The sequence below is a fragment of the Pan paniscus genome, chromosome 8 (genome assembly GCF_029289425.2).
Source record: "Pan paniscus chromosome 8, NHGRI_mPanPan1-v2.0_pri, whole genome shotgun sequence".
NCBI classification, from domain to species: Eukaryota; Metazoa; Chordata; class Mammalia; order Primates; family Hominidae; genus Pan; species Pan paniscus.
In genome coordinates, this window is record NC_073257.2 from 105,437,539 (window position 1) to 105,453,534 (window position 15,996).

General features: G+C 45.8%; 1 protein-coding gene across 2 annotated transcripts in view; it reads right to left on the minus strand.

The window, feature by feature from the left end:
- The window catches only part of MYOF (myoferlin), a 175,798-nt gene that overhangs the window by 95,694 nt on the left and 64,108 nt on the right, over positions 1 to 15,996 (minus strand). For both annotated transcript variants that reach the window (XM_063607824.1, XM_003825366.4), the window contains exons 6-10: positions 6,947 to 7,113; positions 6,161 to 6,289; positions 1,543 to 1,605; positions 1,409 to 1,459; positions 246 to 276 (exon numbers count right to left, since the gene is read on the minus strand). In XM_063607824.1, the coding sequence (XP_063463894.1) occupies positions 246 to 276; positions 1,409 to 1,459; positions 1,543 to 1,605; positions 6,161 to 6,289; positions 6,947 to 7,113 (441 nt within the window). The remainder of the gene's footprint in view (positions 1 to 245; positions 277 to 1,408; positions 1,460 to 1,542; positions 1,606 to 6,160; positions 6,290 to 6,946; positions 7,114 to 15,996) is intronic.

Here is a 15,996-nt window from a genome sequence, read left to right on the forward strand (position 1 = left end):
CCTCACAAAACATAGAAATCATCTATTTTGAATGTTAAGATAAAAAATTAGACATTTTTTCTAAGCTACTGTTATTTATTCCCACTAAGTATCCTCTCCTCTCCCTCATTAAGAAAATATTTTTTAAAGAATTCCTTTAACTTTAATTCTTTGATCCCCCCAAATTGTCTTGATTCTTAGAATCATCTTCAGAGTTAGAAGGAATGAATTTAAGACTTCATATTGATAGGGAGAACATTACTTACCAGGTTCATCATAAACAAATCCAACATCAATCTGGGAAAACAATAATCGAAAGTAGTCTAAGTAGATTTTAAAATCAGTCTAGTCACTTTAAAGAAGCCATCATTATATTTAAATATCATGTCTTAATTACACTTAAATTTCCTTGAGACCCAACATTTCCATCTTATCCTCTCTGTATCCCCAGTGCCTTGTCTGATGTGTGGCACATGGAAGACCCTCAGTAAGTCACTATTGAATGAATGAGCTAGTCTTAGGGCTGGAAGGGACCACAGAAGCAGAGTGACCAATATGACCCAGTTTGCCTAGGTTATCCTCAGTTTTACCACTAAAGTCCCAGGCAAAGTGGGACCATTGGTCATCCTACAGAAATTCACCTGGCCCAATTTCCTGTCCAATTCTCCTCCTCCTCTTCCTTCTCCTCCAGCTAATGCTACTATTAATATAACCATTGACTGGGCACTTCAATGTGCCAGGTGCTGTACTAGCTGCTTTACACATACTATCTCATTTAATTTTCTCAATGATCCCATTTTACAGATGAAGAAACTAAGGATCAGAGAGATTGAGTTCCTCTGGGACATGTGGCTACTTGGTGGCAGACAGAGTATGAACACAGGTCTGCCTGACCCAGATCATCCTCTAGGACTTCTAGTGACTGGTGCTCCTTTCTTGGAGAGGCAGCCTATTCCATGTAGAATTGCTGGGCAGAAGCCAACCAAGTATTTGTCCTTTCATTCCAGTGAGAGCTACTTATAGAAGCACCCTGAACCTCTTGCCTTGTTTGGCTTTCCTTTCACACTCTGAATTTACCATAATTGGCTTTGCAGATGGAGCTCTGGGGCCCCCAGTAAGTGGAGGTGGATGGTGGACTTCTTGCCATGGTCAACACCCCTTCCCTTTGTGGCAGTGGATTTGCTTCCATCCAGATACAACCCTGGGAAGGGCCCTGATATGGCAGCTTCAGGGCATCTTGCTTTGAGAGCTCTGTTCACTGTTATACTTTGGAAATAGACAAGCCCCAAGCAGCCTTCAGCAAGCGTCATCATGCTGAACCCTTACACATTCCCAAGATACCACCAAGATGGGTACACAGGAATCAGATTTCTATTATGAAAGTTCTCATCTTTCTGTAAGTTGAATGAAGCAGACTGTTGTCACTCACCTTAAATTCCCCCATCAGACAATCTGCCCGCAGAGAGTGAGAATTATAAACCTGGAAGAAAGAAGAGTAGTGAAGAAATGATTGGCTTTGCCTGGCAGTGAGTGAGCAGCACCTTCCTACTTGCTGACCCTTACCCGGATGCTGATGATCTCATCCATCAATTCAGAAGGGGTCATGTTGACATTGTAGAAAAACAACTGCCAAAACAATAGAGCAGATGTTTAAATGTTAACAGGGGATTCGGGTTAGGGGGATCTGATGCTATAATTTTGGGGGCCCTCCTAAAAAATGCAAAACACAAATTCAAAATTAGGTTTGACCATGTGAACACATGGCAAGGCCTGGAGTTTAAGCCCTGCAGTTTAAGCTTCATGGTAAACCCACTTCTTCATGTTGGAAAAAGGAGAAAAGGGTAAGTAACAAATACAGCATTTACTTAACTAAATAAAATTGTTCACCTGGGGCTAGATATCTAAAAGCTAAATAATGTAAAGATCCAAAGCTAAGCAGGTATCGGGGTACACCCCTGTAATCCCAACACTCAGTAGGCTGAGATGGGAGGAGTGCTTGAGCCCAGGAGTTCAAGACCAGCCAGGGCAATATAGTGAGAAGCCATCTCAAAAAAAAAAAAAAAAAAGGGAAAAAGATCCAAGGTGACTTCATGCTGCAATGCTTACCAAAATGAGTGCTTAGAGCTGGCATGACCTGGAGTGTGTTTTAAATTTCTCTAATATCTTTAGCTCTATTAGTGTCTAGTGACTCTAATTTTACTCCAAGAAAGCACCTTTCAAGACAATTTTGCCCATTAGATTAAGTTAGTGCCTCAGCAAAGTCAATATTGACCACATTGTAAAAGCTAATTTTAAGAAGGTTGATTCTTGGGATATGAATATTAGGTATATAGGAGGTTTAACCATGTCAGGCTAATAAATGTTAATCCTAAAAGATTGAACACTTACTCCAACTGAGACTTTTTCCTCCAACTTTTTACTTAGGAATATTTCTAATCTACAGGACAGCTGAAAGAATGGTAAAATAAATACCACCTTTCACCTATGTTCACCAATTGTTCCATTTTTGGACATTTGCTTTATCTTTCTCTTTTTTAAACTGAACTATTTGCAAGAAAGCTTTAGAGATCATGACACTTCACCCCTTCAAAATACATTTACATGCATCTCCTAAGAGCAAGGACATCCGCCTATAGAATTGCAACACCATTATCATAACCAAGAAATTTAACATCTAACAGAGTCAATTTTCAAATTTCTCCAATCATCCCTACAAAAAACTTTAGCTTTTCAAAGAAATCCAGGATCTATGCAAGAATCATACGCTGCATTTGGTTTTTGAGTCTCTTCAGCTTCCAAAAGGAAGCTATATAAAAATATAGAACAGTGCTATTTCCTTTTTTGTTTCTTGTGTTTTCCCTTGCCTTTTGTTCTTCTTTAAATAGAGATGAAGTTTCACTAAGTTGCTCAGGCTGGTCTTGAACTACAGGCCTCAAATGATCCTCCTGCCTTGGCCTCCCAAAGTACTGGGATTACAGGCGTGAGCCACCATGCCCGTTGTTTTGTAGAATATCCCACAGTCTAGATTTGTGTGAATGTTTCCTCACTGTCGGATGCAAATTGGCCATTTGACAAGACTTGACACAGGTGATGTTGATTACTTCCATTATCTCACATGAGGACACCACATCATTTTTGTTCCTATTATTGGTGATAACAAGTTTAATATTAGTTGGTTAAAAAGATACATACAGGCTAGGATTTTTTTTTTTTTTTTTTTTGGACGGAGTCTCTCTCTGTTGCCCAGGCTGGAGTGCAGTGGCACGATCTTGGCTCACTGTAACCTCCGCCTCCAGGCTTTAAGCAATTCTCCTGCCTCAACCTCCCGAGTAGCTGGGATTACAGCCACCCATCACCATGCCAGGCTAATTTTTTGTTGTGAGACAGAGTCTCGCTCTGTCACCCAGGCTGGAGTGCAGTGGCCCAATCTTGGCTCACTGCAACCTCCGCCTCCCAGGTTCAAGCAATTCTCCTACCTCAGCCTCCTGAGTAGCTGGGACTACAGGTGAGTGCCACCACACCCGGCTAATTGTTTGTATTTTTAGTAGAGACGGGGTTTCACCATGTTGTCCAGGCTGGTCTTGAACTCCTGATCTCCAATGATCTACCCACCTCGGCCTCCCAAAGTGCTGGTATTACAGGCGTGAGCCACCACGCCTGGCCAGGCTAGAAATTTTTTTTAGTAAACCTCTTTTATATATTTGTTTTTATCATCTTACTTTTGTTTCTCCTATCCCGTAAAATTTTTTTTATCGATTAAGGTACTGGACTTCTCTTTTGCCAAGAGATCTAATCCCCCTCAAACTCATTAAAACGGGAAAATTCTGAGGAAGGTGGAGATGTTTGCTGGGCTCCTGGGAATGTAGCTGAGTCGACAGGAAGCCTACATTATCAATGCATAGACAGGGTTTACGCGTTAGGCCCAAGTAATCCAGCATCTTGCCTCCTCCCCTCCCCATCCAGTCTTGCCCTCCAACGTGAATCTCTCTGCCTTCCCTGAAGTCCATTTCCAGTGCCCCATCTCTGTGCAGCCCCTACCTCTCATGAGAATGTGTATACTACTGTACTTGGCTGCCTGCTGTCGTCTGCGATTCCTTTGAGGGGGAGAGGTTAGAGGTTAGAGGTGAGAAGAAAATAGGGCCTTCTGCAGAGCTGGAAGCCAGTTTGAACAAAGAGGAAGAAATAGAAACGCGGCATAGAAGAAACCATTTCTTTTCTGAATAAAGAAGTAGAAGAAAAAAAAAAAGGACAAACGCCAGAGCTGGGATTAGAGCTGTAGGGAATGAAGAGGAAGTGTGATAAGACAGGCCTGGGCTGGAGAACAGAGCAGGAGACATAGGCCTGAGGAATCCCAGAAATGTGTCTCCTCAGCACAGTTGGCCAAGACTCTGAAAAGTTCCCTAAATATATCATTTCTCCCCACAGCCCAGTCATGGAGTTTTGTTGCATTTGAGATGATTGTCAAGGTATCATGTATTTTTGAGGAGTGTTATAAAAGAGGGCAGTAGAACAGGCTAAATTCTCAGTATGGGAGGCAGGGCGCAGTGGCTCATGTCTGTAATCCCAGCACTTTGGGAGGCCAAGGTAGGTGGAACACCTGAGGCCAGGAGTTTGAGACCAGACTGGGAAACATGGCAAAACCCCATCTCTACTAAAAATACAAATATTAGCTGAGCGTGGTGGTGTGGGCTGCCTGTAGTCCCAGCTACTTGCGAGACAGAGGTGAGAGAGGATTGCCTTAGCCTGGGAGGTGGAGGTTGCAGTGAGCTGAGATTGCACCACCACACTCCAGCCTTGGCAACAGAGACTCTGTCTCCAAAAAAAAAAAAAAAAGGCCAGGTGTGGTGGCTCATGCCTGTAATCCCAGCACTATGGGAGGCCGAGGTGGGTGGATGACGAGGTCAAGAGATCAAGACCATCCTGGCCAACATGGTGAAACCCCATCTCTACTAAAAATACAAAAAAAAAAAAAAAAAAAAATTAGCTGGGCGTGGTGGCGGGTGCCTGTAGTCCCAGCTACTCGGGAGGCTGAGGCAGGAGAATGGCGTGAACCCAGGAGGCAGAGCTTGCAGTAAGCCAACATCACGCCACTGCACTCCAGCCTGGGTGACAGAGCCAGACTCTGTCTCAGAAAAAAAAAAAAAAAAAATTATCAGTATGGGAGGCAAAACAAACAAAGCCCCTGTGTGCTAATAACTGCTTTCCTTTAACATATATTATTTTTGCAGCCAAGTATGTTTTGACACCTGTAAAAAACTGGATTAGTCACGAGAGTTGTCCCTCAGAGACACCCTGCTAATTAGAATAAGCAAAGGTAGATTTAGGAGACATCATGTCCTCTCTCATAAGGGTCGAGGGGATCATCAAGAAGTTGTCACAAAAACACCAGAAAGGCAACAGCATCTCTGAGAACCACTGACAGAGGGGCCCAGGTGATTTTCGTTTTTTTAAAGGCATCTCACTATATTGCCCAGGCTGGTCTTGAAAATCTAGGCTCAAGCACTCCTCCCGTCTCAGCCTCTTGAGTGTTGGGATTACAGGTGTGTACCCCCATACCTGCTTAGCCTTGGATCTTCACATCATTTAGCTTTTAGATATCTAAAAGCTAGATATCTTTTACACTGTCCCAAGTGAACAATTTTATTTAAATAAATGCTGGCCAGGCGTGGTGGCTCATGCCTGTAATCCCAGCACTTTGTTGGCGGGTGGATCACTTGAGTTCAGGAGTTCGAGACCAGACTGGCCAACATAGTGAAACCTCGTCTCTACTGAAAATACAAAATTAGCCGGGTGTGGGGGTGCATGCCTGTAATCCCAGCGACTTGGGAGGCTGAGGCAGAAGAATCACTTGAACCCCAGAGGTGGAGGTTGCAGTGAGCCGAGATCACGCCACTGCACTCCAGCCTGGGCAACAAGAGCGAAATTCCATCTCAAAAAACAAAAAAAGCTATATTTGTTACTTACCTATTTCTCCTTTTCCAATAGCAGAAGTGGGTTTACCATGAAGCTTAAACTCCAGGGCTTTTTCCAAGACCCTGCCATGCGTTCACATGGTCACACCAAGTTTTGTTCCTGTGATCTCTACTTGGAACTCAGTGGTGTCTTCACCAGTGAAGCTGCTCCCGTGTTTCCCACCCCAGTGGGACTCATGAGCAGAAACATGCCCTCTCAACCCCTTTACCTCATCAAAAAAAGGGTTGTTTCCTCTCTTGATTCTTGTTCGGTGTGTCTGGCCGCAGACGTGAACTTTGACCACAGGCCTTATGTTGTTGCCACTTAACTGTCGGCCCTCAATCACTCGGACGCGGATCTGCAGCACAGAAGGGGGATGGTTACCCAACCTTTCCCAGCACGTGGGATCCTTAGGATCCTCAGCTGTTGCTTCATTTCCTTCACCTATTAGGATTGCTAACACCAGGCCAGGGCAGCTTTGTGGTATACCAGGTGCTACCAATTGGGTGGAGCCACCTAGGGTCATTCCCAAGATGGGAACTGGGGTTGGGTTATAGAGACCAAGAGCAGCTGTAGGGATGAAATCATTCAAAGCCGGCCTGGGAAAGGGCAGGGCAGGTGGAGGTCACTGCTCAGACTCCAGTCATGCACCTGGTCTTGCTGAGCCTAGTGATGAACTAACTCCATAGCTGTCTTCCAAATCTAAGACAGGGCCCAGAGCTGCAAAAAACACAGTATTTGTGATTCTATTCTTTGATTAGCTCTTTCCTTCTGCCAAAGGGAAGGAGAATTATAGTTTTATTTCTCTGGAGACCATCAGCTGGCTAGACTAAACCCACTTGTGCCTGCAAAAGAAAGATGGAGAGCTTTTCTTACTGGGTTTATACACTGACATCTCTCTTTACTGGTTGAGCCATTGTCCATTGGAATAGGTCCAGTGAAACATCACTGCAATTGCCAGAAGATGGGCAATATAAAGATTAAACAAAGAAGCAGAACGCCAGGCCGTTGCTACCTGGAAGTCCTGTGGCTTATTGGACAGCATCCGCCGGCTGTTCTTTACTTTGGTGAGCCTCCGAGCAAGCTGAGCTTCCGACACCGTCCCAACTGGCCCCTTGGGCCCAGGGCCCCTGACTGCATTGTCCAACCTGTCTTCATCACCTTCATCTTCTTCCCCATCTCCTAAAATATCAGAAAGAAACCCAGTGAGGGATAGCCCTTATCCTGTAAATGTCCAAAGGCTCAGGTTTCCAGGACACAGTTTTGTCCGCCATTATGTTTTAAGTGATCCTAAAGTGGCAGGTGAAGGAGATCCTCTTGGTGACACTGACTTGGGACTTCTTGTGACTTGGAAAAATTCTTTAGGAAAATATGTTCACAGTACATCGGGGCTGTTGCTCAGGTTGCCTTCGAAGAGACCAAGAGAATGGCAGAGATCACAGGGACAATGAGAGGAGATGGCACCGTCGGACCCAGCCAGGGATTGCTGAGTTCTCATTAGTGTTAGGATGGAGAAAGGAAGAAACATCACGGAACACTGCAGTCTTGCAATGACAAGCTTCAACTCCATCCCTCCCACTGCAGATCTTTTCTCTAGAGATCTGCTCGTGAACTATTTGCACTGTCTGTTTCCTGCTTGAGCCTCCTAATTCACAACTGCTCTTTCCACCCTAATGGCAGAAGAGAAACTCTCCTCATTTTCTTGCCAAGCACCAAGGTGATCATCTTGCTCTTCCTTCCTCCTCCTGGTTTGTCACTTTAACACACACGTGTCCCCTCCTTTATCCCTCTACCTTCCCTCTGCACTCAGGAAAAGGTTTACCCTGCTCAGCAGAGTGAAAATCTCAACCCTCTGCCATGCATTAGATCCTGCTACCTCCTGAATATTTGCAGATCCTACTACCTCCTGATTATTTTCAGGCTCCCCAAATGTCTCCTCTCTCTTGTGGACCTCCGGGGGTTCCGTCTCTATTGCAGCTTTTCCTCTGCCTTCAAGTAGACACAGATCTTTCTCTCCCTAAAAACCAAAAACCAAAAACCAATAATCAACTCTGCCTACTACCTCTCCCCTTTCTTTTATTCACGAGCTCTTTGAAACTCACTGACAAACTTTAGCTTTTCTTTTCTTAATACACAAAGAGTTAGAACTTCTGGTAATCTGTACAATATAATCTAAGAGAGCCTAGAAGACAAGCCAACCTGTCTAGAACCCTGCTTTTGGATTCTGAAACTCCTTCTCTACGATGCAAGATCATGAAAGAGATTTAATTTCCACGGACAGTCACCTGTCAGTCATTCACATCCTAGTATGAATGAGTTTCATCAGATTACTATGTAGCATAGCTCTTGAAATCTTGGGCTCTGAAGCCATGTGGCCCAGGCTCAATCCACTCCCCACCCTCCACTTTTGAGCTATGTGAGTCTGAGTAAGTTTCTTAATTTCTCTAAGCTTCAGTTTCTTCATTTGTAAAGAGGGGAAAATAATAGTATTTACCACAGGGTTATTGTAAAGGTGTAATTATCTATAGGTGAAGCCTTTAGCACAGTATCTGGCATACGGAAGCACCCAATAAATTAACTGTTTATTTTTTAGTTTTGCTGTGTAATCAATTTTGGTTGGTGTCTTCACCTGCTTGGGCTGCTATAACAAAATACCACAAACTGGGTGGCTTTTAGAAAACAGAAATTTATTTCTCACAGTTCTGGAGGTGGGGAAGTCCAAGATCACGACACCGGCGGATTCATTGTCTGGTGAGGGCCCACTTCTTGGTTTGCAGTTGGAGCCTTCTTTGCCTCCCATGATGGAAGAAGCAAAGGAGCTCCCTTGAGCCCATTTTGATCACGGCACTAATCCCATGCATGAGGGCTCTGGCCCCGTGACCTAATCACCTCCCTAAAGGCCTCACTGCCTAATATCATCACCTTCAGGGTTAGGATTTCAATGTGTGAATTGTGGAGGGACACAACCATTCAGACCATTGCAATTGGAAGGGGCTTCTTCTGGAGCACAGGACACTTCCTGGAACCAGCTATGGGGGGCGTGGGGATGGGGCGCTGGAGCAGTCCGTGGGCAGCACAGCAGGCAGGGGTCCCAAAGTGAGGAAGAGGCAGCCACAAGGGAAAAGGGGGCCTCCACATGCACTGCTTTGCAATTTAGCCCAGGGTGGGCCCTGCTCATCATCATCCATTCATTCATGCTTCGCCCATCCTAGCCTGGCTTCTGTTCTTCGAAGGTCAATCACCTCTCTTTGCCAAGCTCAGTGCCCTTTTCCGTATCTGCATATTGGATCTTCCACAGCCTTGGACACCAGTGCTCATATACATATTTTTAGATCATTGCAGCTCTCCTCCCCCTGATCTACTTTTTCAGGTTCTTCTGTGGGCCCCTGTTTTTGTCTTCTACTCACTGAGTGTGACTCCCTACTCTGTCCTCTGATCCTTTGACTCAACACTCTCTAGATCTTCACTTCACACTTCCTTCAAGTAGCCATGGACCCACAGAATGTTGTCCTAGAAGGGACCTTAGAGATCCTTGATCCAACCTACCCTTCACCCCATTTTACAGACAGAAAAACTGAGGTCCAGAAAGCTAAGGTAATTTGCCTGTGGTTAAGTTATTAGAAGCTGAGCTAAAACCAGGACCAAGTTTTCACACTGCCTCTCTGGTATAAAACTGGGTTTAAAACCAGGCTGTAGGTGAAGGACATGTTATGCTCCTAGTACCTCAACATCTTTTTCAGGCTACTGGGAAAACCTCATGGAAGTCAAAGATAAGGAATCTTTGTCCTCTGCAAGATGATCTGGACCTCCTCTTGCCTATTCTTGAAGAGACTTCAAAAGAAGGGCTTACCTGCTGTCTCTCTTAGGGCACCTGGATCCAAGCTCTTGGAATCTTCTTCATCCTACTCTCTACCAGGTAAGTTCCTCTCCTTCTTAGTTTCAGATGAAACATACTGTCTTCCAACATGCCCTCCCCACGTCTTCCAGATGGAGTTAGTCCCACTCTCTCCTACCCACCACACATTGTTCTTTCTAGTCCTTGCCACATAGTCTTGCACCTGCTTGTCAACCCATAGGCTTCCCCTACTCCCAGGCATTTCAGAAGCAAGGAGCTTGCCTTTGCTTCTTTGTTTCTGCCCCATGCCTTACAGAACACCTTACACAAAGTATATAGAAAGTGCTTGATAAATGTGGAATGAGTAAATAAATGGGAAGGGGAACAGGATCCCAGGCACAAATGTGCCTTCACATTTGGAAAAACTACTGAACAACTCTCAGGAAAGCACACCCAGATGGCTGAAGGGGTGCTCCTCCCAACCTTGGCACCAGCCTCGGGGAAGCACTGGGGGCCAGGCGCTTCCCCTCGGCAAACCTGTACTGGACCGAGCAATGGCTGGGGCTGACAGCTGTCGGGTTCCTCCAAGCAACGAAGACGAACTTCCTTCCATCATCCTGGGCCTAAGTGGTACTTCCTCCTTGCCATAAATTATAGCACTTTAGGCTGGTGATTGTTTATGGCAGTAAGCAGGAGAGAAAGTCGGGGTCAATCATACCCCTTTGCAATGCTGGACTCTGGACAAGTACTCATTACATTCTCAATGGATGCTCTAGAATCAGCCTGCAGATAACAAAGAATGTCTTCTGCTATTCAGACTTTAGGCTAAAGGGATGGGTCAGAGGAAACCAGCCTAAGCCATGGTGACAGCCAGCCTCTGTGCCTTGCAGCAGAAGAATATTCAAGCAGGAAACCTCCCCTTTATGTGGCAGGAAGCTGCAGAGGATTAAACAATGGTACGGGCTCCACAAAGAATGCTATGGGTTCCACAAAGAATGAGGGGGCCCCTATGGCACTGTTAAACACACCCTGATGTGCAAGCTGTGTCATGAGTGAAAGGCTAGCAGTTGTGCTGGCAGGCCCTGTTCGTGAGACCCAGGCCTGAACGTGATCCACGGCCAAGTGGATCTACAAAGAGCAACTCTTTCACAACCACAGAGGGCCACACCAAGTCAGGAATCACCCACTGAACAGGAAGCTGCTGGTTGTATTAGCTTCTGAAGGCTGTCGTAGGAAGTCCCACAAACTGGGTGACTTAAAACAATAGAAATGTATTCTCTGGCTAGGCGCAGGGGCTCACACCTCTAATCCCAGTACTTTGGGAGGCCGAAGCAGGAGGATCGCTTGAGCCCAAGAGTTTGAGGCCAGCCTGGGCAACATAGGGAGACCCCCCCATCTCTACAAAAAAATTTAAAAACTAGCCGGGTGTGATGGTGCACACCTGTAGTCTGAGCTATTCAGGAGGCTAAGATGGGAGGATCATCTGAGCCCAGGAGGTCGAGGCTGCAGTGAGCCATGATCATGCCCTTGCACTCTGTCCTGTGTGACAGAGCAAGGAAAGAAAAAGAAAGGTAAGAAAAAGAAAGAAAAGAAAAGAAAGAAATGTATTCCCTGACAGTTCCAAACCTTACAAGTATAAAATCAAGATGTTGGCAGAGACATTCTCTCTCTGAAGCCTCGAGGGAAAAATCCTTCCTGTCTCTTCCTAGCCAGTGGCTCCCGGCAATCCTGAGCATGCCTTGCCTGTGGCTGCATAACTCCAGTCTCTGCCTCTGTGGTCACACGGCCTTTCTCCTTCTGTGTCCTCCCGTCTTCTCATAAGAACAAGTGGGCCAGGTTCGGTGGCTCACACCTGTAATCCCAGCACTTTGGGAGGCTGAGGCAGGTGGATCACCTGAGGCCAGGAGTTCAAGACCAGCCTGGCCAACATGGCAAAGCCCCGTTTCTACTAAAAATATTTAAAAATTAGCCAGGTGTGGTGGCGTGCACCTGTGGTCCCAGCTACTCGGGAGGCTGAGGCAGGAGAATCGCTTGAACCTGGAAGGCAGAGGTTGCAGTGAGCTGAGATCATGCCCCTGCACTCCAGCCTGGGCATCAGAGAGAGCCTCTGTCTCAAAAAACAAAGCAAACAAACAAGGAACTACAGTCACTGAATTTAGTGTGACTTTATCTTAACTAATTACATCTGCAAAGACCCTGTTTCCAAATAAGGTCATATTCTGAGGTTCCATATAGACATGCATTTTAGAGGGCCACTATTCAGTCCACTAGAGAGGCCATCTTTTTTGTTGTTTTTTGTGGTTTTGTGTTTTTGTTTGTTTGTTTGTTTGTTTGTTTTTTTGAGGTGGAGTCTCACTGTGTCATCCAGGCTGGAGTGTAGTTGTACAATTTCAGCTCACTGCAGGCTCTGCTTCCCAGGTTCAAGCGATTCTCCTACCTCAGCCTCCTGAGTAGCTGGGATTACAGGCACCTGCCACCACGCCCAGCTAATTTTTGTATTTTTAGTAGAGACAGGGTTTCACCATGTTGGCCAGGCTGGCCTCGAACTCCTGACCTCAAGTGATCCACCCGCCTCAGCCTCCCAAAGTGCTGGGATTATAAGCGTGAGCCACCGCGCCTGGCTGAGAGGCCATCTTTTGTATCTTTCCAATTTGCTTCCTCTCTTACTCCAGCCCACAAGCAGCCCCAATCTAATGAGCACACTGCCTTCCCTGCACCCCACTTCCTCCATGTCTTTGCTTTACCCCTAGCCCAGGTTAGATCCTGCCACCTAACACTGCAACCACCCCACTGCATGCCCCTCGATCCCCTTCCCCCTCTCACTTCACTGTGCTTACCTGGTTTATTCAACCCTCCACTGACTTCACCTCTGCACCCAGCCAGCTGAACTTGGCTGGGAAGCACACACATCTTACTGGACTGATCTCACTTTAATTTCCTGATCACAAACTGTAAGTGTCCTCACAGGGCTGCCTGGCCATCTTACCACATTTCCAAGACATCTATCCCAAAACTTTCCTGGATCCTGGTCTGAGATGGCCACTAATTAACCAGCACAGTCAAATCACTTTACCTTTCTGAACGGCCACCTATTTTGCATCTTGAAAGCTTCCAACACCCTTTCTATCTTTCTCATTGTCCACTAATGACCTGGCTTCTTATTGCATTGAGAAAATTGGCAATTAGAAGATAATTTCCACATCTTTCCAACTCCAAATCAATCATCTACCTGTATCTGTTGTCTTCTCTCCAGCTACAATTAGTCACTGAACTATCTGTGCTCCCTGACTTGAAGCCAACTCTTCCGCATTTGCACAGATCCTATCTCCTGTTGCTACTTAAGGAGTTTTGCCTCTTTATACGTTCATCGGTTTCCCCCTTTCTACTGGATCATTCCCATCAAAATATAAACACGCTGAAATATCACCCAGAATTTTAAAAAACAAAACTTTCATTGACTCCACAGTGCCCCCTACAGTTACTGCTCCATTTTTCCTGCCCCTCTTGGGAGCAAACTCCTCAGAAGAATCATTTTTACTCACATTCTTCACTCTGTCTCTGATTCTCATGCTTCTTCCAGCCAGCCCTCTGCCCTCCTAGTCCACCAAAACTGCTCTTGTCAAGGCCACTAAAGACTTTTGTGTTGCAAAATCCAACAGTCCAACCTCAGGTCTCTTCTTACTCAAACTCTCTGCAGCATTTGTTCATTTAATCCTTGAAACACTTTCTGCTCTTTGATTCAGCCTATTTGAACCAAAGAGCAGCTGCTCATCCTGGCATTCGCAAATAGAAGTAATCACCAAAGAAACTTCTCTTGGCCGGGCGTGGTGGCTCATGCCTGTAATCCCCACTTTGGGAGGCCAAGGCGGGTGGATCACCTGAGGTCAGGAGTTCGAGACCAGCCTGGCCAACAGGGCAAAACCCCTTCTCTAAAAATAAAATAAAATAAAATAAATTAGCCAGGTGTGGTGGCAGGCGCCTGTAATCCCAGCTACTCGGGAGGCTGAGGCAGGAGAATCACTTGAGCCCAGAGGCAGAGGTTGCAGTGAGCCGAGATTGCGCCACTGCACTCCAGCCTCGGCAACAGAGCGAGACTCCACCTGAAGAAAAAAGAAAAAAGAAAAAGAAACTTCTTTCATCCCATCTTCTTATAATATATTAACCCTGGCTTTGATCAGGCTTTTTTTTTTTTTTTTTTGAGACAGAGTCTTGCTTTGTCACCCAGGCTGGAGTGCAGTGGCATGACCTTGGCTCACTGCATCCTTCACCTCCTGGGTTCAAGGGATTCTCCAGCCTCAATCTCCCAAGTAGCTGGGACTATAGGTGCACACCACCATGCCTGGCTAATTTTTGTATTTTTAATAGAGACAGAGTTTTGCCATGTTGGCCAGGCTGGTCTTGAACTCCTGACCTCAAGTGATCCACCCACCTCAGTCTCTCAAAGTGCTGGGATTATAGGCGTGAGCCACTGCACCCGGCCATGACCAGGCCATTTTAATAGAATCATAGAACTTCGGAGCTGGAAGAGACCCTACATATTATTAAATCTAACCTCCTGATGTTGTAAGAAAGGAACTTGAGGCTCAGAGAGGTTAAGTGACATGCCTACTGTCACACAGCTTGATAGTGGAGCCAATGCTCAAATCCAGATCTGTTGATTCACAGTGGTTCAAGATTCCTCACTGTCCCTCTCCGGCTATGACAAGCTCTTCACAACTCCCTTGTAGGAATGCCATCCTGCCTCTCCAATAATTATAATGTCACTTGGTCAAATCCTACAAAGCTTCTCACTGCATCCAACACTGACCTGTCTCCTTTCTGAATATCAGTAACTGCATGTGATCCACTCTTCTTTACTTGTGATGTTTCCACTAACATTTGGAAATGGTTCTCCATCATAGCTCCAGCAATGTAATCATTCCTGAGATGTATTGTGGTCCTCTTTCCAGACGCTCAGCAGCAATATTCCTGCCAACTGCCCTTGTGTGCAGTCACTTGTGATAATGACACTTGCCTACATGGCATCTGTCCACCCACTCAGTGCTGAAGAGTTGGCAGCCCTAGAGGACCTCGTGATACAGTCAAGTTTGCCTTTGGCATCCCCAACTGTGCCTTTCCCCAGTGCATATCAATGTCCCTTCTTCCTCCAGGCTCCCATACTGTTCTCTAGCACCACTTCTCCCTACCAAGCAGAAGAGAGTGGGATATCAGTCACTCAGATATCAGATGTCACCAGAGCTGCAGGTCATTGTCCCCCACCTCCATCATCCCACTTTGTCTGCACCTTGCCAGGGAGGGGGATTCTTGTTAGAGCTTCCCAGTGAAGGCAACTCCTAGGAATGGCTGAGGAAAAGGAGCACTTGCTGGTCACCCTGGCTGGACTGGGATCCTCCTGGCTGGAACACAGACCCCACTTCAGCCCCTGGCAGCCCCCTTTATCCAAACATTCTGCCTCTCCTCTCATCTCCTCCCAGGCTCAAACAATCCTCCCACCTCAGCCCCTAGAGTGGCTGAAATTACAGACGTGCACCATCACACCCAGCTAACTATTTTTATTTTTTTGGAGAGATGGAGTCTCCTTATGTTGCCCAGGCTAGTCTCAAGTGATCCCAGGCTCAAGTGATCCTCCTGCCTCGGCCTCCCAAAGTCCTGGTATTTCAGGCATGAGCCACGGTTCCTGGCCTCTGCCTTTGATCCTAATTCTGCTTTTCAAGATGAAGTCTTGTTAAGTGGTGGTACTGGTTAAGCCAGAATTTTATCACTTTGAGCCAAAGGTCATTGCCCAAGCACAACAAAGGGCTGATATCATATTATCTTCGGTGTAAGCTAAAAGACAATGCAGAACAGGAAAGGGTAAGTTTTGAAGCAGGAAAACATGTAATATTTTGGAGATAACACATTTTCTTAGCTGGAATGTAGAATAATTTTTTTCTGAATTTCTAAAATGTTAAAAGTTTTATAAATAAATGTTTGTGTCCTACTGTAAGCAATTCATTACCCCACCCCAATTCCTGGGTAAATAACACTAAATGTGCCCTAAGAATTTTCTAGCATGTTCCAATATGTAGACCAGAGCAAAGGTACCATGGAGGAACCTAAGAAGCAGGGATGCAAATGCAGTCCTGCGGGGCAATTGGGGGATCAGGCTGTGAGCCAGTCTAGATAACAAAGCCCAGAGATCTATGTCTCCCTCTGGACAACATCACGTTCAGCAGGCAAAATGTACAACT